The following is a 27,986-nucleotide window of genomic DNA, read 5'->3' as shown; positions in this document are numbered from 1 at the left end:
CAGGAAAGGGGGAGGAGACTGAGGCTAAGCTGTGTGTTTGTGCATGTGTATGTGTGTGTGTATAAGTGAGAGAGGAGGAGGAGGAGAAAGAGGGGGTTGGCTTTAGTGTGATGTGAATGGAATCGAATCAGCCCGAGAGGGAGGGAGGACAGCACAGCACACATCAACCTGCCTCTTGACTTAGCGAACAGAAAAAGAGGCAGACAAATTGGGAAGTGTGTGTTATTGTTTGCTGTTTTTTTTCTTCTTCTTCTTCTTCTCCTCCGACTCTCTTCTTTATTTTTGAGACAGAGGAAGAGAGCAGCAGACAGGAGGAACTAAAGCAAAGTGGAAGGAGGTGCAGGGAGGTGAGTCAAACCCCAGCGTGGAGATAGATAGCAGAAAAATGCTGCCACGGGGAGACAAGGGGAGGGAGTCGGCCGAGAGGAAGAGGATGAAACGCGAACGGGTAGAGCGGAGCTGAAATGTTGGAGGTAAGAGCCTTTTTTTTTTCTTTCTTTACTCAACGTCCGTAACGGGGGTGAGGAGGAGGGGGGGGGGGTCGTTTGGAGTGTGTGGAGGCATGCACGCCATCGAGTCAAGAGGGGAAGAAATAATGCTTGGTGTCATCACATCTTTTGTTGTTGTGTTGTCAGTGTTAAAGCATGAGTTAGCTACGACACCCCCTTGCTAACCCCCCCGAGCTCCCTTTCAACCACCTTGTGTGTCATCGCCGCACAACATTGAAGGATTCAACCCAGTTTTGCCACCTTTGTCGCATTTTATTTCATTACTGCCCCCGCCCCCTACCTCCCCTCCATCTCTTCTGTCTCGCTATGGTGAGGCCCAATTGTCTTTAAAAAAAAAATCACTATGACACAGTCAAGGAGTCAGTGCAAAAAAAAAAAACCTTGTGCTCATGCGGCAGACAAAAAGAACAGTGGGGATTTGGGTCTGAATCAGTATTTTGAAAGACTAATATAACTAAATCGCCACCGTTGTTTTTTTTTTAGCTTTTTTTGTGGGCTCATCAGTGGTGATATCATCGCATGTGACGTACAAAGACAATGACGATGAAATGAATCGGGGTGTTGTTTTCAAGGTGGCACAGGGAATGAGGGATACTGGAGTCACGCCCCCCACCACCACCCCCAACCACACCATGCTAAATTAAAGAGTGCAGGAGGATGGTGGGACCTGGGACTTTTAGATAGATGCTGTAAAGGGGGGTGTAGGAGCTAGCATGCAGTGATAGAGACACAACAACAGCAGTAGCAGTAGCAGCAGTCACTTACATAAACCGGGCCACTCAAAGGACGGGGCATTTAATTTACATTGAGCGGCACTCTCCCCGACTCCCCCCCACCTCCCCCGCCGTGCTATTCATTGCGGTGGACATGAACGTTTTAAGCCGCAAAATGCCGTTTTGACCCGTGATGATGGAAGCGCTCGCGTAAGGTGAAAAAGACACGATTGCAACACTCGCTCTAGTATGGCGTTGACGTGGAGGTGAAACGTTGCAGCTGTCGTTATTTGAATTTAAAATGTAACGAGTGCATTTTTTTCTTCTTCCTGAGTTATGTTGGTTTTTAATTGATGGGACTGTGCATTCTTTCATGCTGACTCAGAAACTTACATGACTATTCAAAGCTTCATTTTGGTGGTTAACTCATTCACTGCCGGACGATGTGCAAAAATGTGTCCACTCCAGTGCCGGGGTTTTTGTCATTGTCACTCGAATTCCAGGATCCACAGAATAGTGAGTTTTAGGACTACATAAACATTCAATGAAGCGTAAGAAACCTGAGACTCTCTTCTTTCATCAGGAAAACAGAGTTAATTCCTAAATTATATCGGTCTGGAGTTATATGAGCTTGAAATGAGAGCGGATGTCCAAAATACAAAGCATATTGGTTTATGCAGCGCTTTAACAATAGCTGAAGCAGGAACAAAGCGCTAACATGTAAAAAAGGGAAACAACAAAAAACATTGCCAGAGGCCACGGCCAGCGCTTTATCGGCACCCAAGCATGAAAAAACAAATTTGGGAATGGCGCTCTACGTCATATTTTCAATTCTTGAATAAATTTGTGAATGAGTTAATGTGTCTGCCACGCAGTTGAAATGTTCTGGGTTTGAATCTCAGGTTCGGCTTTCCTGTGTGGACTTTGAAAAGGTAGGTCCTTTCAAGGTACTCCACCTTCATCCTAACTTCCAATGAAAGGCATTTTAATATTTGAAGGCTCTAAATCATAGTGGTCAAAGTGAAGGCCCGGTGGCCAAATCTGGACCCCCACATCATTTTATTCAGCCCACAAGAGCAAATCAAACCTGAAATTTTACGATGCTTCTTGCTAGAGTTTGAACCCAAATTTCTAATTGTCCCATGTAAACCACAATAAGTCATTATTTTTTACTTCAAATTTGAAAAAAAAAAAACAGATATTCATTGTTTTTTTTTGCGCTCTATATGTACCGTATTATCTGGCAGTGAATGAGTTAAGATGGGACGAGTGCATTTTTTTTGTCTTCCTAAGTTCTGTTGCATTTTAACTGATTGCAGTCTGCATTCTTTCATGTCGACTCCGAAAGTTACTTGACTATTCGAAGCTTCATTTCAGTGCTTGAACTCCCCTAAAGGCATCTGTCAAGGGTAATTTGAAGTTGCGCCGACAATCATTAGCATCCATTATCTTTTCCAAATATTGGCCCGCTGCTTGATGAGCATCGACGATTCCTCGCAGCCTGCAAATGTGCAGTTAAAAACCAGCCACACTCGGGGGAAATAAACCAGCTCGAATGCTTTGTCCTAGTATCACCGCAACTACTAAAACGGCGGCAGTAGTTTGCTGTTATTAATGGCAACGGTGCATTCTCATGCGATAGATTAGGTAGTTTTTTTTCTAGCTGTGTTAAATAAACCTGATACAGTGATACCTCGGTTTGCAAACGCTTTAGCTAACGAACCTTTCACCTTACGAACAATAAATTCGCGAGAATATAATCTTGGCATACAAACTAGTTTTCGGGAAATACACGGCGCGCCACAATGGCTGGTGGACTATTTTTCGGCGGAAGAACACCAAACCACACGGCCGAACAGCGCCACCGTGGCTGCCGGACTACTTTTCCACACACCCTTTCGCTGAGTGCATCCGTGGTTTGTTATCAAGGATACATTTGATATTATGGGACCGAAAAAGTCCCCACTGTAGACAGGCTAGTGTTCAGCCGAAGAGGACACAAAACAAAATTACCGTCGAGCAGAACAAGGAGATCATCGAGAAACACGAACGAGGTGTGTGTTTGTGTGACGTAGCATCCTAGTACCAGTATGCTAAGTCCCACCATTGCTACTTGTGGCTAAGGGTGTTTCTGTGTTGTCTACGCAATGGTCTCAGGCAATGGAAGAGGTTGAAAATTTTCTGGTGAACGAAAAGCAGCTGGCAGGGAACAGTGTGTGAAGGTATTATCGCCGAGAAAGCACAGCAACTTCACTTGGATATCATCAAGACGCAACTACATCAATGACCATCACAAAGATAAATTAAACGACTATTATACAGTACAGTTTATTTCTTTAATTACAATACAATAGCACATTTATTATACATAAAATAAGGTATATTTTGTGCAGTTTTAAGGCTTATTTAGTAGAAAATTACATTTTATGGAGACCTGGAAATGGATTATTCTATTTTTCAATGGTTTCCTATGGGAAATTAATGTTTGGAAGACACACTTTTCGCCTTACACACACTTTCTGGTAGCCAATTAAGTTCGTAAGCTGAGGTATCACTGTATTTGTAAACAGCTGTCAGTAGGATGCAGCGCAGGGCAAACTACAAAGCAACCTTTCTCAAAATTCCACCTTTCGCATGACCAGGTATTAAATTCCTGCCACTTTCTCTGTTAAAGGATTCAAAATGGAAGAAACTTCCGCTTCCTCCACAATCATTGATATTTAACTTGCAAATCACAGGTAACACACTGAAGCCGTATGTTTACCTGTGATGTAAATACCAGTTCACCTCAGTATATTTTTAAAATAATAAATACATAAAGGACTCAGAGTAGCCCATTGTCTCTAGTCACAAAGTCCTTCTGGATATTGTCCCGCCCGCATACATACGTTAGGCCATTAGGCCGTGCAGTGGCGGTCCTTCTCATTGTTCAAGTTGCCATTACACAGGGAATAGTGCACTCAAGGCCATTCAGTCATTGAAAGAGAGCACATCACCACCTGCAAATAGCTGCAAATCTAAAGGGCACAAAACATCCTGCCCGGAGACCGGTGTAAAAAAATATATATTTTTTTGGTAAGAATAATAGATTGTCAGCTTAATGCGCAAAGGGGTGTGGGGGGCTCGATTGGGCAGCTGCTTTCCTTTTCCAAGTACGGACTTCTTTGCATTTTGCGCTGAAAGTTACTTGAAACCTAAAACTGATGAACTTGGGTATTTACGGTCGCGTCTTCGTGGAATATTTTTATAGATGAGCTGATTTTTGCGCAGCGCTGTTGTTAGCGTGCCAGCTCATGCTATATCTAGGTCAGAAGCTGTACAGCTGCTGAATAATTTTAAGCCACTGGGAAGATTCTTAATTGTCTGCGTTTGAACAAAAGGACACAGTGCACCGAAGTCATTATTTGAATAACGGAGGCAAATTAGGACGTCTTGGTTCGGAAACCAAGAGATTTATATTCTTAATGTTTTCTACTGGACAGAATATTTATATTACATGAGCCTTTATTTGTCTCACAGTGGAGAAATTTACATTTCACAGCAGCAAAATCAAAATACAGGAGCTGCTCTAAAGGCAGCCACTCTCGCGCCGCCATCTTGAAGTCAAAAAAACAAAAACAAAATAATAAATAACCTTTTTTTTGCGTGAAGCCTTTCCAGATGAAAGAGTATAGGATCAAAGCGTCCTTTTCACCAGTTCACCTGAATTTCATGGTGGAATATGCACGTCTGCTACAAACTAAGTTTTGAAAGCAAAACACGAAGCTGTAGCATCCATTGACGAATGGAAATTGTCTCACATCTCCTGTCCCATGTAAATCTGCTTCAATTCCAAGCCGCGTCAGTTCCACATATGCATCGGCGCTCTGCACTGACACTTTTCTTCTCATTGCGGGCTCCTCAAGCCATGCATCCATCCACCCGTCCGCATCCTGTTATAGACCTCAGTTGATTTCTTCACAACATTCACATTTAGTTTCAAAATAAATGTAGTTTAAATGCAATTTTTTTATGTTATATATAGCCAATTTGAGTTCGAAAAAGGGGGGATAGTGTTTCCATCGCCACACTATTGTCAACATTTCTCAGCCGAAAGCAAGGGGGGCCTATTACCCGTCAAAGTCAACAAAGAGTCACAGAGGCAAATAATTCGGTTTCTTCAAATAATGTCATTTCAGTCCTTCACTTTTATAATGGCCAAAAAGTCCTGAATTTCCCCTTTGTGGGAGGAATTAAAAAAAAACTATTTGCAACAAAAACAAAGCAGTGACTCAGTCCCCACGCACATTGACGGTAAACAAATTGATTTCCTGACACAAATGAACACTTTAAGCTATTGTCTTTTTATGAGTGTAAACAAGGAGGAAGCAAAGTCGGCCAGTGTGTCTTCCTCCGAGAAGTGGATGCGGCAGTAGAACGACGTTAAAGCCAGAGAGTGCTTTTCCCGTGCATGATGAGTTAAAAGAAGTGTTCCAAATCAGCATAATAGGTCTCAACGTCAAGGCTTCGTTCCTTTCCATCCTTTTTTTTTTTTGCCCGTGGGCCAAGCCCCAGACATGCAGAGCGACATCTGCTCTTCCTGTCACCACGATGGACAGTGTACCACATCCACAGACACTATTTCATACCATACTACATCCACAGACACTATTTCACACCATACTACATCCACGGACACTATTTCACACAAGGCTCCGAATAATGCAGTTTATCACAAGATGATACACAGGAAGTGGTGACGTTTTTGCCAGTGCGACATGTTGATGTCATGTCTAATACATATCAAACAATAGAGGTGCGTTCTTTTCCCCGCAGCACAAAGGCCACGTTGGAAACAATAGCTATGCTTCTACTCAGCAACGGTTTCAGCTTGAGCTTTTTTTTCTGTCTTTTTAAAGAGGAACTTGGTTATTAATATCCACAGTACCATACAAAGAGTTTATTTTACCCTGCTTCCTTCTCTCTGCTAACTGATGCAAGAGGTTGGCTGGTCATGTAGCTGCTCTAGTTCCCGAGGTGGATAGCTAGCTATCTAGCTGGCTAGCTAGCTTGCTATCTATCAAACTATCTCGCTATCCAGTTAGACATCTATCCAGCTAGCTTGGTATCTATCGATCTATCCAGCTAGCTTGGTATCTATCTAGCTATCGTGCTAGCTACCTATCCAGCTATCTTGGTATCTATCTAGCTATCAAGCATGTAGCTATCTTGCTAGCCATCTTTCCAGTGGGCTTGGTATCTATCTTGCTATCCATCTATCGAGTGTTCAAGCTATCTTGGTATCTTTTGAGCTATCTAGCTACCCAGCTAGCTTAGTATCTATCTAGGTATCGAGTTATCTTGCTCTCCAGCTATCTTAGTATCTATCTAACTGTCAGGCTATCTAGCTACCCATCTACTCAGCGCGCTTGGTATCTATCTAGCTATCAAGCTATCTAGCTATCCAGCTAGCTTGGTATCTGTCGAGCTATCCAGCTAGCCATCTATCCAGCTAGCTTGGTATCTATCTAGCTATCGAGCTATCTAATTATCCAGCAAGCCATTTATCCAGCGAGCTAGCTTTCTTGCTCACTATCTAACTATAAATAAAATGCTGAATCTATCTTAATTTTTATCCAGATCCACTGCAATGTAATGATGTTTCAATCACCACACGTGACACATATCTAAAAAACAAAAATGCATTGATTTTTGTAACGCCAAATGATCCAAAAATGAGCGCCCACTATAACAAGATTTGGGTTAGCTTATTAAAGCTCTGCGGTACAGTACTTTAAAATTTACCACCCTCACCTGTGATGGGACTTAGTTGTTTAAGTCTGACATTTTCTTAAAAAAAACGTTGATTCAAAACAATAGACAAGAGACAGTAGTGCAGGGCAATCGATTTAACAGCATTTGGAAGGGGTCCAGTTGACTGTCCGCAGTGTAACTCGAATCGGGAGGGGTTTTGTGAAGGGAGGGAGGCGGACTGGATTTGACCATTAGACTGTCACATTCATCACACATTATTTTACCCAAAAGCATCAAGCAGCACATCAGGTCAGTGTCAAAAGGTTATGCAGAAATTTGAACAGCTTTGTGCTAGTTGTTAGGACGTACCCTAGCTTTGACGACACTGACCCGATCAGCCTTAAAGCTGATCTTCACGTCTTCGCCTCGGGAGAAACCCGATTAGATCGCCATGACCGCCCTGCTCAAATCGTCACAGCGTTCAGTCCAAATGGTGACGACGACACTCATCCTCTGTGGGTTCAAATGACAGTCATCTCTTCCTGTTTCACAGGACGCACGCTTGCGGCGTGCACCATATGTCAAATGACAACGACTTCCCCAAAATGGTTTCCATGTCTGCCCTTTTTCACAGGGTTTTTTTATTTATGTATTTTGGCCTTGCTCTGAGCGACATGTAAGCAAAATCGTTGAAATGGTGCATGCGTATTTGTGTTGGCGTCAGAAAGGTTTGAGGTGAAACCAAACAGCACGCTATTACGCATCTATTATTGAGATTCAAGGACTGAGACTGTTCATCTTAGAGCACTTTACTTTGCTGTTATCATCTTAAATGAAATATTCTTAGGAGATGTTGTGCGTGGCGTTCATAATTGCTATGGATTCAGTAAGATAACGATGTTCCTTTTCGCTTGAGGGGTTTGATTTTATTAGTTAGCAACAATATTTGAATGCTGTTTTCACCGGCTTGCTCAGAAGTTTTGTCGGTGGGTCACATTGTGGTGACCTTACTGTTAAAAAAAAAACAGTGATGCGTTTTTGTTGGGTGGCATTAGCGTGTGCTGCTTACGCCGTAACCTAGATAGTGAAAACGCAAAATATTTGCGTCATAAAAACATTGACCAAACAACGATCCCATCAGTGGTAATGGTAGCTGTCGCCGCATTGCATACATCGCTCGAAAACGCAGACGGAGGAAGGCACCACTTGTAGCTTGTTGGTATTGAGAGCCTTTCAAAATGCATTTACTGTTTATTCCCATAATGTCCTGAAGTTATTTTTTTTTTATTGCCACTCAGCCGTTGCTGCTATCATTCATTGATCCGTTTGTACTAGGGCATGCTTGAAGCCAGACTAATGCAGCACTGCTCATTGGCACGTATCTTGGGAAACATTATGCTGCTAATAATTTTTAGCGAGATATATATATATGTGGGGGGGAATAAGATTACCGTTCATATACATTTTAAAAAAGAATAACAATAATTATGGAAGGAAAATAAACAACCAAAAAACCCTTAAGGTTTAGCTCCCAGCATATTCTACTGCCACCCCCTCAAAAACATGGAAGTTTCATCTATTTCGGTCATTTGAATAGACAGAGGGTTCGTTTCAACCAGGGACAGCGGGGTGGCGTCATCACCAAGGCCTCTCGGACAGCATACCACATTTAGACTTGGCATGGGACATGTTGTCATGGAAACAAGGGCTGATTTATGGGATGAGTTGGGTTGAGGTAGGGGGGGTCTTAAGAAATGTGGGCATATGTTCTGTGTCAAAGGCGCTTTCAAGGTAGCTTTGTGGTGGTGGACGGCCGCTTCATTTCTGCTTGGTGGAGCAACATGACAAACCTGACATTTTTATCTATCTTTTTGGACCAATTTATGGTTGGAACTGTGTTCTACACACTTTAGCTCAAATAGATTTAGTACCACTGCCCTCACTTGTTGGTTTAGATGTTCTGAACTCCCAAAGGACAGACACCCGCATTTTTCCTTGTTCCACCGCACCAAAATTAGGTATTTACCCCATCGTTTTTTTCGCGTCAGCCATGCTCTGCCAGAACTTCCAGATCATAAAGCCTAACCTAATCAAACATCTTTTCGTCCATCATCCTTCCATTTTCACTTTCCTTTTATCCTGATTAGCCTGCGCCAAACCCTACCACAGCTGACTGTGCCCACATGACAATAAGCAAGCATCCCACACCCGTGGTTACTCATCATCAGAGTCTCAGAACACAAAGCTCCTCGAAATGCTGAGTCAGACGATAGGAATCAACAGTCCACATGGACCGGACACACAACGTGCAGTTAGCAGGCACGTCCCGCCTAACTCCGTCTTCTCGTGAGGAGCATGCATGGGAACACCTCGCCGTATAGTTTGTCGCACGATTGAAACCGCAGATTGTGACACATTAGCCAACTTCTGTATTTTGTCGTTTGGTAACTGCGTCTTTGCAAAATGTTTGCAGCGTTTATAACTAGGCCAGGAAGCATACGACAATTGCAGCGTGTCTTTGTTGAACACTGTCATGAGTGTGTGTGCGTGCGCGCATTGGCATACTGCTGCACCTGCTTTTGAAAGATGCAAGCGTGCAAGCCTGCCTAGCATGTGAAAAAGCCTTGACAGGAAGAAGCCTCTGGTTACAATAAACGTTGACAGGTTTCGGTTTTTGTTTTTTTGACGTCAACGTGGTCAAACGCAGACAGACGTGAGAGACCAGATTAGCAAAATATGCTTTGTGTCATCTTTTTTTTCAGCATTTCAAATTAAATCGTATATTATGCCTGTAGATGCATGTCGTAGTTTTTATCCTCATGCATGAATCAGACCTGTGCATCTATGTGGGAACAGTGTCCTTCTATTGTATGTTGCGAGGCTTCTAGTGAGTCAGGAAGACCCCCACCCCGCCCCATCCACTCCCACTCACTCCCAGTCCTCAGTGCTGCCTATTGTGAACACGATCTAACAGGCTGGTTGTATTGAGGCGAACGGAGCTCTTTCCAGATTCTTTGTGACAGTTTTGAAATGTACAAAAACAACCACCTTCAGATCAAATTTGACACAATTCTATTGCATATAACGTATTTTCCGGTGTATAAGGCACACTAGAGTATAAGGCGCAGCCCCAATGAATGGTGTATTTTCAAACATTTTACATATATAAGGCACACCGGACTATAAGGCACACCTTTAATGAATGAAAAAAGTTAGCAATAAATAAATAAATAGTAATCATAATACATTTAATTTCTAAGCGCCTTTCAAGACTCAAGGACACTACAGCCACAGGATTTTTTGTGCAAATATAGTATATAAATATATAAAAGTTTTCCAAATATAAGGCACACCCACATTATGAGGTGCAACAGTAGAGGCTGGGGTTACACACTACATTTTCTGGGAGGGGGGGTAGAATTGGTGGCTGCTGACATTAGTTGAGAGACCTGTTGTGGCTAAATATATTCACATATAAGGCACAGGGTTATCTTTTGAAGAAAATCAAGGCTTTTGGTTGTGCCTTATACCCCGGAAAATACGATAATAGCATTAAAAAATATATTTTGTCGAACAAAATTAACAAGAAAACATGTAAATGCAGTCATAGTAGCACAAAAACCTGCAAGTTTTCTTTTTAAATTTAGAAGACTCAATTTGCAATAATAAGAAAAATTGTAATCTGGAGACAATGTCGAATACAAATAAAGTGAAATATTACTGTATTTTCCGGCATATAAGGGGCACCATAATATAAGTGCACCCCCAATGAATGGTGTATTTTCAAACTTTTTCCATCTATGAGGTGCACCTTCAATAAATGAAAAAAGTGTTCCAAATATAATACAGTGATACCTCAGTTTACGAACTTAATTGGTTCCTAAAAAGTGTGTAAGGCAAAAAGTGTGTCTTCCAAACATTAATTACCCATAGGAAACCATTAAAAATGAGAATTATCCGTTTCCAGGTCCCCATAAAACATACTTTTCTACTAAATAAGCCTTAAAACTACACAAAATATAGCTTATTTTATGTATAATAAATGTGCTATTGTATTGTAATTAAAGAAATAAACTGTACGGTATAATAAAGTCGTTTTATTTTTTATATTATAAAACGTGACAATGGAGGCTTGGGTTACAAATATACAAAATATTCACCAGTTTTGATGTTGTGCTTTCTTAAAAGTGACTGCGTCACTGTGACCTTCATCTTGTCTCATCCGAAGTACGGAAGTAAATAGTAAATTATTTAGTAAATATTAAAGCGTCTTTCCTTCTTTGTAGGCACTAAAGAATCAGTGGATGCCATGTCGGGGGTGCGGACTGGCCCACGTCTAAAAGGAAGACGAACCAGGCCACAGTGATGGTCCACCTCAGTTTGCAGGAAGCAATTCCCCGATCGCTGCCAAAACTCGCTGCCGCGCACCCGGCTGAGCCTTTGCCGCATTCTCAGCGCTCCGGGCTTCATCGTTCATCGACACGTCAGAGCGACCGTGTGTGCGCTCTTTCAAGTGTTTTGAAGCGGGGCTCGAGGTGTCGCTTTTACTGAGTAGAGGTGTTGTCTCACATCTGGATCATCCTGGGGATTATATAATCGGATCGGAGGTCATCGCCCCGACATCATGCAGTCCGACGACCTGTTCGTACGCAAGTTTCGGCGCCAGAACGTACGTCCGCCCGTTGCCGCCGTCAACTTTGATCCCAAACGGGAGGCGGGCGTGGTGGAATGGCCACCAAGGAGGGACGGGGACGGGTCCGACGGAGACAACCTGACCCCGAGCCGGGCGGGCTTGACTCTGCGAGCGGTGGGCCGGGGTCACATCATGCAGAGGAGCAACAGCGATGTGACTTTGGGGGATTTGGACTCTGGCGGTAAGGTCGGGGGGAAAGCTAAGCGGGCGGTTGGCGAGAAGACGGGCGTGGGGGTCCAGGGCGACTCTGGTTTGCTGCTCCACAGGGAATATGGAAGTCTATCATCCCTGGAGAGACAAACTCAAGTCCAGGATGCAGCGACTGCAAACCGAGGGCCCCTGAGTCCAAATGCGCTCCGCTTTAAAGACCCCTTCCTGCTCTTAGGACTCCAAGGGAACCTACCGGAACCCGATGGCTTCTTCAGAAACTTGTCTTCTGCCACAGGCGACTCCCCAAAGCCAGCAAAGCCCCCCAAGCCAGAAGGTCTCAGTAAGAAGTCCAAAGCCACGCCCCCTCAGATCCCCCAACCCGGTCCTTATGATAACATCGGCGGCGGTGCTTGGGTGAGGAACTTTGCCCATTATGACGTTCAGAGCATCCTGTTTGACCTCACCGAGGCGGCCACCAACCGCGACAGCATTGGACGCAAAAAGAATATTACGTCGGGGGCCTCCGCCGCCTCCCAGATGCGGCCCCTCGCCCAGAGCACGCCATCCTCACCCGCACCCGGCGTGGGCAACGGCGCCGCCGATGACCCCGAACAATCGCTGCTGCTGGATGAGGGCGACGGCAACGACAACGACCTCCTGCTCAGCTGCCCTCACTTCCGAAATGAGACGGGCGGAGAGGAGCAGGTTGGCCTGGGTCGATCCCAGGCTAGGCGGGGGGTGTGGCTGAGCCCGCGAACCCCCAACGATGCAGCCTCAGTCCTGGAGGAGCCCCGAGAAAGTCATATCCAGCAGCAGGGCAAAAGCAACTATTTTATAGAACATGCCGATCTGGGGGCGCATTACTATCGCAAATATTTCTACATGAAAGGTAAGAAGTAGGACCATCATGTTTAATACATCAACAAATTGACACGTATAGGCCCGCTCGGACAATTACGAGTTCTTCTCTCAGACGATATTACCACCACGATATTACTCAGTGGCAGGTCGTGGATTTCATCGCTAGGCCTTTAGTAGTGCTATGTCTGAAACAATCCAGACTGAAAAAAAGCGTAGTGTGATTTACTGTAAATCTACTAGCCAGGAAATAACTGACTGACCTTTCTTGTTGATGTCCATTTTTTCTTGAAAAGTTAGTCGTAAAAATGGATTTAACAGTAAATCTCCAACCAGATCGGTTTCTTCTTCTCCTTCAGCCATTGTGGGTTGACAAAATCGCTATTAAATCAACACAATATATGTGCTTATGCAGCTTGCTAAAGTGTGCTAGCTCTGGCCAGTATGCTCTTGTCACGAGCAGCTTATGTTTTCGCAAACTATGATTGGCTAGTGACTAGCCAATCATAGTTTGCGACAACTCTGACGTTAACCAGCGCCTTCAAGAAGGCCTTGGTACCCCTTTTGGGTTGCCAACTCGAAATCTGATTAGTTAGAACAACAGTTTGATTGACACATGTTATGCTCCAGGGCCTGCAGAACTTATTGTGAAGGCGTCCAGGTAGATTTCATACCTTGATTTAAAAAAAAAGAGGGCTGAAATGTGATTAGTTAAAAGCTTAAAGACGAAAACACACGTCTGGAAGCTGCGCAACAGGGGAAAATTAAGGAAAGGAAGCTGAAAGACAATTTGGAATTATTTCATAAGAATTCATGGACAAAATGTAATTCACATCAGTCCGTGATTCCACTATTTTGAAGCCAGCTGAAAAGGTCCGCCACTGCTATAACCACAATAATGGACTTTTGATTATTGTGCAGGTGTACCTAATGAAACGGTCAATCATTGCGCATACGTGTGCTTATGTTCTTTTCCAGAACATCAGAATTTCTTTGGCATGGATGATCGCCTCGGGCCAGTGGCCATCAGTTTCCGCAGGGAGGAAAAGGAAGGCACCAGTGGTGCTCAGTACAATTACCGAATCATCTTTCGTACCACAGAGGTAAACAAAACCTTTGTTGCGATGGTCTGAAGAGATCATGACGGAACTTTCGTCCTTAGATGAAGACTCTACGAGGGTCCATCTTAGAAGAATCTGTTCCCTCGGCCGCCCGCCATACAACCCCTCGAGGTTTGTCTCCCAAGCGACTTCTGGAGTTCATCATCCCCGAACTCAACCTGCACTGCCTGCGATTGGCTTCAAACTCCCCCAAGGTCCGCGATACTTTGCTGAAGTTGGACGAACAGGGGGTAAGATACCCACAACAAAGAAGTATTTCGAATTATGGGTGATTTTTAGTTTTATAACCCCAATTTTTACATTGATGTTAGATAAATCATATACTCAGTATTGTCATGGCTTTTTTTCTCCATGTTGGGGTTAAGTTGTATGCAAATTCAGTAATCCCTCGTTTTTCAATGTTGACTCATTCACTGCCATTCACAAATTTATTCTGGAATTGAAAATATGACGTAGAGCGCCATTCCCAAATTTATTCGGGTTTTGCTTTTTCTTGCTGGGGTGTGCCGATAAAGCGCTGGCCAGACCTCTGGCATTTTTTTTTCTTTTCCACAAGGGGGGCCGGATTTCCCTGTTTTACATGTTAGCGCTGTGTTCCAGCTTCAGCTGTTGTTAAAGCGCTATTATACAGTAAACCAATATGGATGTATTGCATTGTATTTTGGTCAGCCACCATCATTTCAAACTCTTACAACTCCAGACCCATATAATTTAGGAATTAAGTATTTTTTTTCTGATGAAAGAAGAAAGTCTCAGGTTTCTTATGCTGCATTGAATGTTTGCGTAGTCCTAAAACTCAATATTCTCTGGGTCCCGGAATTCGAGTGACAATGACAAAAACCCTGGCACTGGACTGGACACATTTTTTTGCCCATATCTGGCAGTGAATGTGTTAAAATATTTATCCTTTGTATGATATATTTCATATATATTTTATTTATTACCATCAAGAAGTTATCGCAAGTTCCCTCTACTTTTCCAAATCATACTTTTCTCAATTATTCCCTCCCAATCCGGCAAAATTCAAACTGGCTCCATCCAAGTCAAATTTCTGCAACTCTCTCTCTCTTTTGCATCTCGTCCTTTTTGCTAGCTGAATTTCCAGCGCAAGGTTGGCGTCATGTACTGCCGAGCCGGACAAAGTACCGAGGAGGACATGTACAACAACGAAAGCTCCGGCCCGGCATTTGAGGAGTTTTTGGATCTGCTTGGGGATCGTGTGCGACTGAAAGGCTGGGAGAAATACCGAGCTCAGCTGGACAACAAGAGTGAGCAAAAAAAAACACTCGCTACACCTCTTATATCGAAAACTCACATTTTATTACAAAGCTGCTATCAGGATTACTACTTCTTCGCATGACATGCTTTATTTATTTATTTATGTACAGCTGACTCCACGGGGACCCATTCCCTCTACACCCGCTACCAGGACTATGAGATTATGTTCCACGTGTCCACCATGTTGCCCTACACAGCCAACAATACCCAACAGGTAACGTTAAAGCACAAAAAGTATCATGACGCGAATAAAGCATGGCGATAAAGCGCTGGTCAGACCTCTGGCAATGTTTTTCCCCTTCCACTCGGGGTCAGCATATTAGCGCTTTGTTACAGCTTCAGGTGTTGTTAAAACACTATATAAATCAATATGTATGTATTGTATTGTATTTTGGACCTCCACCCCCATTTCAAGCTCAGATAACTCCAGACTCATAACTTAGGAATTAACTCTTTTTTCCAATGAAAGAAGATTTTCTACGTTTTCTTACACTGCATTGAATCTTTATGTAGTTCTAAAAGTCGATATTCTGCAATTGGAGTTAAAATGACAAAATCCCTTGCACTGGAGTGGACACATATTTGCACATCGTCCGGCAGTGAATGAGTTAAGATGTTAATGCACAAAATGTGTCTTTTTTTTTAATTTTTTTGTAGTTGCTGAGGAAACGCCACATCGGCAACGACATTGTCACGATCGTGTTCCAGGAACCCGGCGCGTTGCCTTTCACGCCAAAATCCATCCGCTCCCACTTCCAACACGTCTTCATCATTGTACAGGTTCACGAGCCCTGCACAGACAACACCTATTACAGGTCTGATGAGATGCCTCACATTCTGCACTGTATTTATCGACATTAGCAAGTAGACGTCAACTTGAATTGCTTACCGGAAATTGTGGTTTACGTGGATCAATTTGAAATTTGGGTTCAGACTTTAGAAAGCATCATGGAATTTCACAAGTTTGATTTGCTTTCGTGGGCCGAATAAAATAATGTGGCGGGTCAGATTTGGCCCCTGAGCCTTAGCTTTGATACCTGTGCCTTAAAATGTGGGTGTAAACCCAACCAGTTGCACAAAAACCTCTCAAAGGCAAACAGGACAAAGAGTAAAGAGTCTCTCGCTTCACTGTCGCTCCCTTTTTCTTTTTCCTTCGCAGGGTGGCTGTGACACGCTCGAAAGACATGCCATTATTCGGCCCGCTCTTCCCTAAGGGCGCTCTCTTCCCTCGCTCGTCGGCTTTCAGAGACTTCCTCTTGGCCAAAGCGGTCAATGCCGAGAACGCTGCCGAAAAGTCTGAAAAATTCCGCTCCATGGCCACGCGCACACGACAGGAATACCTAAAAGACTTGGCTGAAAACTACGTGACCACCACGCCCATCGACTCCTCCACCAAGTTCCCGCTTCTCTCCCTGGGTGGCAAACGAAAAGACAAGCTGAAGGGCGCCAAAGGGGCGGAGCTTCACAGCGCCGGCGCACTGGTGTGGGCCGTGATGGTGGATGGCGGGGAGGAAGGCGAGGCGGGGGAACACAAACTGCCGTGTCTGCTGGGCATCTCGGCCGAGTCGGTGGTGCTCATCGAGAGGTGCACGCGCAAGGTGGTGTTCAACTGCTCGTGCAGGGACGTCATCGGATGGAAGGCGGTGGGCCAAACCAAAGAAGGCGGACCCTGCTTGGACATCTTCTATGAACGCGGCGAGTCTGTGTTTATTAGCGTGATGGAGAGCCAGGCTGAAGATTTGAGAGAGGTGGTGCAGAGGCTAGAGGTGGGTGATTCTCGAGAACTTCCATTTTGGCTTTTAACTCTTTTGCTGCCATTCTCGAATTTATTCAGAAGTTGAAAAGTGTGACGTGCAGCGCCATTCCCGAATTTGTTCGGGTTTTGGTTTTTCTTGCGGGGGTGCCAATAATGCGCGGCTCAGACCTCTGGCAATGTTTTTCCCTTCCACGGCGGGGCAGCATTTGCCTTTTTTCCATGTTTACGCTTTGCTACAGCTTCAGCTGTGGTTAAAGCTCTATATACATCAATATATATGTATTATATTTTGTACAGACGCCCCCCTTTCAAGCTCAGATAACTAATACCCATATAACTTGGGAAGTAATTATTTTTTTCTAATGAAAGAAGAGAGCCTCAGGTTTCCCACGCTGAATTGAATGTTTAGCATATTTTTCGGGGTGTAATAGTGATGGCAATTACGGCTCTTTTAGGGTTCTTTTAGCTCGGCTCACTAAAAAGATCTGGCTCTTTCAGCTCCTAAATGGCTCCTTAGTTTTTTTTTTTTGCTGAAATTAATTTACTACCAAAAATAATGTAAAATGAATTACAAATGCTAAAAATATACACCATATCATTTTTACATTACAATACAATACATCCTAATTTATATTTATAATAATAACAATCATACATTTAATTTCTAAGCGCCTTTCAAAACACTCATAATATTACAAAAAACGTATGTGGCTTTATTTATATTCCTGTATGTGTGAGTGTGTCTTCGCCTTCGGATTTTGACCAATCACGTGCGGCTTTAACCAAAGGGGCGGGCGTCGGCTCCTATTAGCGGCTCCCTATTAAGAGCCGCTCCAGTCGTTCACTTCAGAGCGCCAGCTCTAAGAGCCGATTTGTTTGCAAAAGACACATCACTAGTGTATAAGCTGTACCGGAGTATAAGTCTCACTCCCAATGAATGGTGTTTTTTCCATGTATGAGGCGCACCGGACTATAACGCGCACCTTCAATGAATTAAAAAGGTTTTGCAAATATAATATGTAAATAAATCAGTTTTCCTCCCTTATTGATCCATCCGACTCCGCATCCTTCGCTCCTCCGCAGTTGGTCACTCGTGGCTGCGAGGCCCTGGAGGTCACGCCGCTACGAGACGGCGTGGGACAACCTGGCTTTCTAATGAATGAGGAAGGCTTCGTGACGGATCTACAGCGCTTCTGCTACGCCGAGAGCGGCGGCCTACAGCTTTGGGCTCGCGTGGTGCGACTGTGCGGCCACTCCCTTGTCCACCTCAGCGCGGAGGAAAGGGCCAGGCTGCTCCGCACGGCGCATAAAATCCACATCACCGTCATCCCACCGGATGAAAACGGGAAACCTCGCAGGTGGGAGAAGATGCAGGGTGGAATGACAGCATCTATGATAGAACCATTTCTTAGTCCAGGATGTCAACTTTGTGGTTTGATTCCGCCACGTTCTTTAGGAGCTTCTCCGAGCTGTACCAAAAAGCCATCAAGGACGCGGAGTGTAAACCTGGGGAGGACCAGTCTAGCGAGGCCTGGGTGCTGGATGAACGGGAAGAAGAAGAAGTGGAAGAACCCGACAAGCAGCCAAAGGAAAATCTTACAGAGGCGGACGCGGACCAGGCGGAAGAGCTTCAAGGTCCAATTGAGGAAGATGTTGCGGATTCGCTGCTGCTCCCATCAAGCCTCCCCTTATTACGGGCCACTTCGCTTCAGGACCAAACGTCCAACCGGGACCAAGAGGGCTCGCAGCTAACGCGGAGTTTCTCGTTAGAGAAGCATTCGTCCTACAGCGACATGTTTGAGGGGTGAGTCTTGTCAAAATAATTGCTTTGGGTTGGAAATAGAACTTTATGTCAATCATAGACAAGCTTTTTTTAAAAATATTTTGTGGAAGCGCACATTCGGAAATAAGCCTCCCTGTTTCTTTTCGCTCATGAATCACAACCGTGATTGCATTGAAATGGTTTCGAAAGCGTGAAAAGAAACAAAAAACAGAAGTAGGCCGCACATCAAAGTTAAATCAACATCGCTTGATCCAGATTTTCTTGATGCCTTTTGGATTTATGCAAATGAGAACTCTCAACTATCTAACTTGTGCGCTCTCTCGAATCACTTTTAACGTCCCGTTCCACAAAACAACTGCACTGCGATCTGTTTTTTTTAACTCATTCACTGCCAGACGATGTGCAAAAAATGTGTCCACTCCGGTGCCAGGGTTTTAGTCATTGTCACTCAAATTCCAGAGCCCACAGAATATCGACTTTTAGGACTACATAAACATCCAATGCAGCATAAGAAACCTTAAATTATCTTTTTTCATATGAAAAACGTGTTATTTACTAAGTTATATGGGTCTGGAGTTATATGAGCTTGAAATGAGGGCAGCTGTCCAAAATACAATGAAACTCTGCGTCCTTGATGGCTTTCATATTGGTTCATATAGCGTTTTAACAACAGCAGAAGCTGGAACAAAGCACTGACATGGTAAAAAAGGAAATCCTGGCTCCTTGTGGAAAAGAAAAAACATTACCAGAGGCCATGACCAGCGCTTTATCAGCACCCAAGCGTGAAAAAACAAAACCTGAACAAATTCCAGAATGCCGCTCTACGTCATATTTTCAATTTCTGGATATGGCAATGAATGAGTTAAAGAGCAGCAGTCATACAAGACCACCTCCCAGAATGCAATTCTGCGGATTATGTCTTTTGAGTGCTTCAAATTGTGACGACCTCTGACGTCTGCAAATGTCACCGAGCTTTAACAGCCGGATTTGTTTTTGTGACCCACCGCTCCCTACGTCACATCCATCTCGCATAACAGGCACATTTACGACAACGTGGCCTTGAAAGAAGACCGCCACGTCTATGAGAATGTTGGCGAGCTAAGAGATGCCACGCCTGATCTAATACTAGCCGTCAAGCCCAAATTTTCCCTGGAGGACGAACAGGTGACCGAGTGAGATATAAAGACACATTACAGATTTTATTTCTTTGTTTTAATATATTTTATTTATTTTTTTTGCATCAAAAGTTCATCGCGGACTTCGGTGATGACAAAGCTTCAGCCAGCGAATCGTCAATCTCCTCCGCCAGGTTGTCATGCGTGGACCGAGCTGAGAGGAAGTCACGAGCCTTAAGTCTTCACAACTCCATCACTAAGAGTAAGAGTGCTGACAAATGGAACACACTCACACACATACCCACATAAAAAATCGACATGTACACAAACTACATATTTTCAAAATAAGAGCTGAATTGTAACGTTTAAATGCTTCTCAGAGCTCATAATGTATTTTTTAACGTGGTATGATGACCCCCAATGGAAGCGCAAACAAAGCCCCCGAATGAAAAAAAAGCCCCCAATTACAAGCCATCTCTTCTCCATTTGTGGCTCCTACCCCCCCCCCCCCCCCCCTCATGTCCTTTCTATGTTAAACTGCTCTTTTCATCATCATCCCGCTGCTCCCCACCGCATCCCCCCTTTGTCCTTCCTCCTACCCTTCCGTCCATCCTGCCCCCCCCCCCCCTCCTTTTTTTTTGTTAATCTAATATCACCGTTCGCTCTGCTGCCACCCCCTGCCAGGGCCGGGATAAAAAAGAAGGACAGATGGGTGGTGGGGAGGGGTGGAGTTTTAGTTCAAGACACACTCCTAATGCCATCTGCTATGCCTCCGCTGAGACTATCAACCTCACCGTTTAACAGCCGTGAGTGGACACACACTGCAGATTTATGATCATATGATTAGGGGGGTGGGTCATCGATTAAAAACTTTGCTTTTTTTTATCTTTAGTAGAATCGGAAATGTGGCAGTTGTGGCAAGATATTGTTTTTGTCCAGCTATGATAGCTTTACTGTTTAATAATAATGAATCCTAATATTTTAATACATTATAGAATCTAATTTATAATAATGATAATGATAATCTAAAAATAATAATGATAATCTAATAAAAAATAATAAAGTATATCATCTAATATAATAATACTAATAATAATTCTCAGCAGTGCACTTTATTATTAGCATCTAAATTTTGCATTAGCATGACTAATAAATGCCCTACTTTTAGTCTAGACTGCTCAAACATCTGCAGAAATAGAGCATTTCAGCTGAATCTGGTCTTCACTGACACTGCAACGCCACCTGGTGGCCACCCTTCCAACCAACACCCCAAAAACCTTTTTAATTCAAAATGAGAGCATCTCTGAAAAGTGCCGTCACAGTCCTCCTATCCCAGATGCATTTTATTAAGACGTGTTTCATCGTTCACAGTTCTCTCGGAGACCACCGATTCGACCGAAGAAGAGTGGCAGTCCATCGCCGACCTGGCCACGGCCTGCCGAAGCATCCTGGAGGCTCTGTCACGCGAGGGTGAGCAACTGTTTAACCGTGCAATGATGTGAATGTCAAATAATCAGCATTGAGTGAGGGGAGGGGGGATAAGGACATTACCATGATCACTCATCGTGGGGGAAAAAAAAGAAATGCCAAATGTGGTCAAGCGGTAAATTTGTGCCTTTAAAAACACATTTGGCAGCCAAAATATGAACTACCCAAATAATAAATTTATATTTTATTTTGTTGAGAACGTCTGGTAGTCTATCGGTGAAAAGGTTTCTTCAACCGTCGTCTGTGCTTCTTTGAAGGTGTCGGACATTTCGCTCCTCATCCGAAGAGCATCGTTAGCAAACTAAAGTTTACCAGCACAACTTTAGCTCGCTGACTAAGCTCTTCAGATGAGGAGCGAAACATCCGACACCTTCAAAGAAGTATGATGATGGCTGAAGCGATTTTGTTGAGAAACGTTTAGCTGGTTTATCATCAATTCCTCCCAAGTGAACTGCGTCAGTACAAATTCAGTTCCGCTGCTTTGTTTTTTCAATGTCGACGACAAGCATTTTCTAACACGAATGATCAAGGAAGAGCAGTTGGCAAAATGCTTAATTCTTTTATTTTGAAAATTGCCATTTATACAATACATATCGATTTACTGTATATAGCGCTTTAGCAATAGCTGAAGCTGTAACAAAGCGCTTAACATGGACATGTATCATATGCAGGAAATAAAGCAATCACAAAGATAGTAGAAAGCACCAGGGAGTGAAACCAAAATCGAGTCGGAATCATGCGAAGTCGAATGCCAAAGTGAGTGTACAAGTGACTTTTGAGACAGGTTTTAAATACGGGCAGCAGGTCATCCCAGAGAATGGAACCAGCAAGGGAAAAGCCTCCATCCCCTCTGAGCCTCCGTTTAGTTCTTGGCTCATCTAATTATGTCTGGTCAGCAGACCTGTGGCGTCGGGAAAGTGTGTAGGGGTGGATTTGAAGATTTGAAGACAAATAATGAAAAGAACTGAATTGAAGAATTGAAAAGAACTCTAAAATGTATATGGAGCCAGTGAAAGGATGGCATATTAGGAGTTACAGTATATGCTCCCTCTTACGAGTACCAGTCAAGAGACGAACAGCATCATTTATTGTCGGCAGAACGCTAATAGCGTTCCTGTCATTTTAGTATAATATTACTTTGATGCAATCATGGATGTCTCTCGCCACAGATCGGAAAGCTGGAGACCAATCGGGAGGTGAGACGGATGGCAAGATGAACACAAGGGACAGGTGGGTCGCGAGCAACAAATGCCGTCAGAGGTTGGAAGTAGCCGTAAAGCCGTGCAGCTAGCATGTCCGCAACCGACATTCCATAATTATATTCTACAGTTAAATAATACCACACAACTCTTCGTCAAAATAACATGCTAGCAAAAAAACATCACGGAATTACATGAGAGCGATTAAATATGCACACACTGATTTTTTTTTTTCTCGTAAATATATTCGGATGATCGGCGCACTGCACTGACGCACGGACGTGGCTTGTTATGTGCTGCAGTGACTCTCCGGGCCACCTGGAGGAAAAAGTGTCACAGCTGGAGGCCATGCTGAAGAAGCTGCAGGACGACCTGCAAAAGGTGCTCTGATTTTTCGTGTCGGCTCTTTCGTTTTGACGCTCAATTGCACAAGCAGAGTCGGCGGGTGGGAAGAAACCTTTTGAAGTTGTTGGGGCGGGTGCTTCTGTCTCTTGTTTACACGGTTCAAAGCCTCACAGGCAGTGTTCTCTTTTTTTTTTTGCACTTGTACTGTACAATGTTAAATATTTTGCTTTTACACTCTGTTGACACCGACTCCATCTTTGTGTTCATGTTGAAAATTGTGTGGAAAAAATGTGTATGTGACGGGCAAGAATATTTACAACGGACTTATTTTTTTTTCTTTCTTTCTTTATTGACAAAAATATTTTGAACACAAAGTTGCCTTGCGTTGAGAATTGTCAATTACTGTACAGAATGTGTGTCTTGTGTATGTGTGTACACAACCTTTTTTCTTTTTAATCCCTCCCCATAATTTATATGAAAAGTTATTTATAAAATTTGTTGACTGGGACAGCAACTGTGACTCTTTTTTAATTGTAACGAATTTTCTGGGTGACATTCAAACACATTGGTCAACTTTTAACTCATTCACTGCCATTTCCGAATGTATTCCGGAATTGAAAACCATGACGTGGAGCGCCATCCCCTGAATTTGTTCGGATTATTTTTTTTTTCTTGCTTGGGTGCTGATAAAGCGCTGGTCAGACCTCTAGTAATGTATCACACAAGGGGGCAGCTCTTACCTTTTTTTCCCATGTTAGCACTTTGTTACAGCTTCAGCTGTTGTTAAAGCTCGATATAAATCAATATGTATTATATTCTGTACAGACACCCCCATTTCAAGATCAGATAACTCCAGACCCATATAACTTAGGAATTAACTATTTTTTTCTAATGAAAGAAGAGAATCTGAGGTTTCTTAAGCTGCATTTAATGTTTATGTAGTCATAAAACTCAATGTTCTGTGGGTCTTGCAATTTGAGAGACGATGACAAAAACCCTGGCACTAAAGTGGACGCATTTTTTCACATAGTCTGGCAGTGAATGAGTTAAGTCTTATTTGTCTATCGAGGTTTTTGTCAAGGTTGACCTGTCTTTAACCTTCTTGAAGCTAAGTAGCGGTGTAGATAGATGTAGTAGCACTGACTGTGTATGTTTTTGTTTGTTTTTTTATTTGTTTTATTATTTTTTTTTGCCTGTGTGTTTTCGCACCATTCAGGCTTGTCGAGTGATGTCATTTACTGCTTCGCCACGTGCGTCCGTCCCTCCTCCCATCCCTCCTCCCCTCCCTTTTTTTCCGTTCCTGCCACACGCAGCGATCTGAGAGACGGCCTTTTGTTTTTGTTTGTGTACCCATGTCTTCCAGGAGAAGGAGGACAAGGCGGTTCTACAGGCCGAGGTGCAGAGCCTGCGGCAGAACAACCAGCGCTTGCAGGAAGAATCACAGAGCACGGTGGCGCGCCTCATCAAAGTCACCGAGCTTCTGTGTAACGTCAACAAACCGTGTTAGGCCGCCGTCGCCGCCGCCTCTCGCTGCTCCTTCGGCAAAACAACAATCACCGGAACGATGTCATACGCGTCCTCCATTGACTACTACAACCCTCCCTCCTGTTGGTGAAGTGCAAATACAGTAATCCCTCGTTTTTCACTGTTAACTCGTTCACTGCCATACACAAATTTATTCGGGAATTGAAAATATGACGTAGAGCGCCATTACCGAATTTGTCCGGGTTTTGTTTTTTCATGCTTTGGTGCTCATAAAGCGCTGGTCATGGCCTCTGGCAATGTTTTTTCTTTTCCGCAAGGTGGCAGCATTTCCCTTTTTTCTATGTTAGCGCTTTATTGTTAAAGCGCTATCTAAGCCAATATGTATTGCATTGTATTTTGGACAGCTGCCCTCATTTCAAGCTCATATAACTCGGATTTAGGAATTAACTTTTTTTTTTGCTGATGAAAGATTTCTAACGCTGCATTGAATGTCGATGAAAAGGTTTCTTCAGCCGTCATCTGTACTTTGAAGGTGCTGGACGTTTCGATCCTCATCCAAAAAGCTTCGTCAGCTAACTAAAATTTTGCTGGTAGCTCTGGCCCTACATATATATCCTCAATATCCAGAGGTGACAGTGCCAGACCTCCGTTTTGATGTATTTCTGCATTGAATGTTTATGTAGTCCTAAAACTTAGTATTCTTATGGGTCCTGCAATTTGATTGAAAATGACACCGGCACTGCAGTTGACACATTTTTGCACATTGGCAGTGAATGAGTTAACGGGGACTGTGATAGACAAAAAAAGTACAAAGACATTCCCTTAAAAGTGTGTACTTTTTGGTTGCTGTTAGTTTTACTCTGAGTGTGTGTGTGTGTGTGTGTGTGTGTGTGTGTGTGTGTGTGTGTGTGTGTGTGTGTGTGTGTGTGTGTGTGTGTGTGTGTGTGTGTGTGTGTGTGTTAGTCGCATGCGTGCTCATGTCTTACTGTACTTCAAATACTTGACAAGCTGCAATTATCAGCACTTCCATTTTTTTGGGGGGGGTGACAAGCAGCATGTTGATGTGAAAATTGACCAAAAGTCTATACATTCAATTTAGGGAATCGTGCGTATGTGTGTGTATGTATGTGTACAGTTTAAATGTGAAGAGTATTACACCCTAGTGCGGAAGACTGTGTTAAAAAAAAAAAAAAAAAAACAAGAAAAAGGTTGCATAATGCCAACCTCTTCTTCACTGTACTCATATTTTAGGAAGGGACAGTCCTTATAGTCCCTTGATTAATGCACATTAGGGGGGTGGGTAAGAAAATGAGCTAAACGGTATACGTGCACTGTAAAAAAAAGGGGTTTCTGGCTACCCCTGAAGACTCACAATGGCAGGAAAAGAAGCGTTTCCTTCCACCGTTTGTTTTCCTGTAACCTGGCTCTTATGTTGTAGCGGCCATACTGTACAAGTTCTCCTCCTTAGCGGCCTCGCCAAGCCAAAACGGCAGCTTGTATAGCTTCAGGAAAACTACGAACAAACCATTCCAAGCAACCGAATTTTGCTTTGAACATCCTTGTGGCGTCACAGGCTTATGACCGGTAGAAGTGAGAGGAAATCTTCCAATTTATGACTCTTATTTATTTTTGATTCGTCCTTGCACTTTTCCCCCCTCAAGTCAAATCAGCACTGGACAGAGGAACACATTGGGTGTGAGTTATCCTGCTAGTGCTCTTCCCTCTACTTTACCTCACTTTTTTTACTTTTATCTTTATTTTTGGCGCCCTCCGCGAACAAGTTGTGTTTCAAAACAGTCTGACTGCTGCTCGTCAGTGCCAACAAACACCCCGGCAGCTCTTCGAATCGAGATCCATCCCATCCGTTGCTTTTCAAACACCTTCTCACACTCTCCAATGCGGTGGCGGGCCGTTGATTTCATCGCTAGGCCTTCAATAGTGCTATGTCTAATGGCTATTTGTTTGCTAGCTAATAGCTATATATTCGCTGGCTAATAGCTATCTATTTGCTAGCTATTAGCTATCTGTTTGCCAGTTAATAGTTATATATTCGCTAGCTAATAGCTATCTATTTGTGAGCTAATGCCTATCTATTCGCTAGCTATTAGCTATCAAAAAATGTATCCTGTGACTGTAAAGTGACCTTGACAGTTTTGAAAGGCGCTTAGAAATGAAATGTATTCTTATTATTATGTCAATCATACTGGAAAAAAACTGTGGTGTGATTTACAACAAATTCACTAGAGGGTAGCATTAGCCAGGAAATAACTGAGTGACCTTTCCTAATGATGTCGTTTTTTCTTGAAGAGTCAGTCTTTAAAATGGATTTAACAGTAAATCTGTAACTAAATCCATTTCTTCTCCCCTTTCAACCACTGTGGGTTGAAAAAGAGGCTATTAAATCAACACAATATATTTGCTTATGCAGCTAGCTACCGATACAATGTGCTAGCTCTGGCCAGTATGCACTTATCACTCTGATGGCTACATGATTCGCTCGTGACTCCCCAATCATAGTTTGCGAAAACTCTGACCAGCAACTTGAAAAAGGCGTTGGTACCCCTTTTGGGTTGCAAACTCGAAATCTGATTGGTTAGAGCAAAAGTTTGATCGACGCGTTTGATTCTCCAGGGCCTGCAGAACTGATTGTGAAGGCGTCTAGGTCTATATGACCCTGGTAACAAATGATGTCGGAAATGTGATTGCTTAAATGCATTAGTCCATGATTCAGATAGTTTTAAGCCAGCAGAGAAGGCTTTGCAGGCCTTCACGGTCCACCACTGCTCAAATGCACTTGTTTCAGTGTACAAACTTTCTCTTGTATTGTTATTTTAGAGTCACTGTGAATACCCGGTACCAGCATATAAAGATACAGTATATACAGATGAAATGATGAATCTAATGTTTATTATCCGTATGTGGAGGATGCTTTGTACCTCATCTCGTGGACATGCTGAAGACTCCGGATTGAACCGTCGGTGTGTGAGAAGACCCGTTTTAAACTGTGTCTCGTCGTGTTGTTTCGATCGATAGGGGTCGGTCAAGCATGAGAATGTGCCAAGCAACGTCCAAACTCTTGTTTGTGGATGTATGTGTGCGCTTGCGTCGAGGTGTAACTTATTAACCATGTCAATATGTGAATTTTATTGTTGCTGTTTGGGAGGAAGGGGGAGTGAAAATGTGAATAAGCAGATAAGACAAGACGAGCTAAAATCATATCTGTGAAAACTTTTGCGTTGTAGCTTTCAAGAGGTCTGTTTTTTAAACACCATCGGGTACGCCTTAAAGAGCGAGATCTTGACGGGACGGTGACTTTGTGCCTAACTGCAAATGTAATGTATGTTGAGCCAGCTCACTTTCTCCTTTTTCGCCGCCCTGATGGTTGCACCAACTTGCCCTTTCGTTTACAGGCGATCATTTAAACAGATTTCAGATGACGGATGATATTGGTGTTGTTATTGGGCTGAACAACTGGTTGGAAGTTGAAACGATCGACTTTGAAAATTGAGTATGAAAAGGGTGCTTCACGTGACTTGATGATGCATTGCAATCAAGTTGACACAAATGTCTTGAATGTCCTTTAGTTTCTCAACACTCAATGACGGGCATTGCGTTTGAAAATAAATCATATCTTGAAAGTCCATTCAATTTTGAAGGACGTAAACCATGTGATGTTTCCTTATGAACGAAAGGAAGGAAAACGTTGCTGTCATGTTCACAGTACTGTGTGACACCATAACACAAACATTGTACTTCCACA

General features: G+C 43.3%; 1 protein-coding gene across 1 annotated transcript; it reads left to right on the top strand.

The window, feature by feature from the left end:
* The first annotated feature begins 109 nt into the window (after positions 1–109).
* sipa1 (signal-induced proliferation-associated 1) lies at positions 110–27,869 on the top strand. The gene is made up of 16 exons (XM_089017535.1): positions 110–473; positions 11,242–12,687; positions 13,635–13,759; positions 13,819–14,007; positions 14,871–15,045; positions 15,166–15,269; positions 15,713–15,870; positions 16,215–16,821; positions 17,895–18,169; positions 18,268–18,615; positions 19,632–19,758; positions 19,842–19,971; positions 21,081–21,179; positions 22,367–22,427; positions 22,699–22,777; positions 24,105–27,869. Exons 2-16 carry the CDS (start codon positions 11,580–11,582, stop codon positions 24,246–24,248), a joined length of 3,729 nt encoding a protein of 1,242 aa, XP_088873661.1. The 5' UTR covers positions 110–473; positions 11,242–11,579; the 3' UTR covers positions 24,249–27,869.
* The last annotated feature ends 117 nt before the right edge of the window (positions 27,870–27,986 follow it).

This window comes from Hippocampus bargibanti, linkage group LG16, assembly GCF_051943395.1.
Source record: "Hippocampus bargibanti isolate YZ-2025 linkage group LG16, ASM5194339v1, whole genome shotgun sequence".
NCBI classification, from domain to species: Eukaryota; Metazoa; Chordata; class Actinopteri; order Syngnathiformes; family Syngnathidae; genus Hippocampus; species Hippocampus bargibanti.
Note: the sequence above shows the minus strand (reverse complement) of the source record. Positions and strands in the feature narration are given on the sequence as shown.

What these genes read in the sequence shown, in the direction of transcription:
- sipa1 (XM_089017535.1), top strand. Translation starts at nt 11,580, where the DNA reads ATGCAGTCCGACGACCTGTTCGTACGCAAGTTTCGGCGCCAGAACGTA. An exon ending in TGAAGTTGGACGAACAGGGG is followed by an intron (nt 14,008 to 14,870) that starts GTAAGATACCCA and finishes CCTTTTTGCTAG; the next exon opens with CTGAATTTCCAGCGCAAGGT. An exon ending in TACAGCGACATGTTTGAGGG is followed by an intron (nt 18,616 to 19,631) that starts GTGAGTCTTGTC and finishes CTCGCATAACAG; the next exon opens with GCACATTTACGACAACGTGG.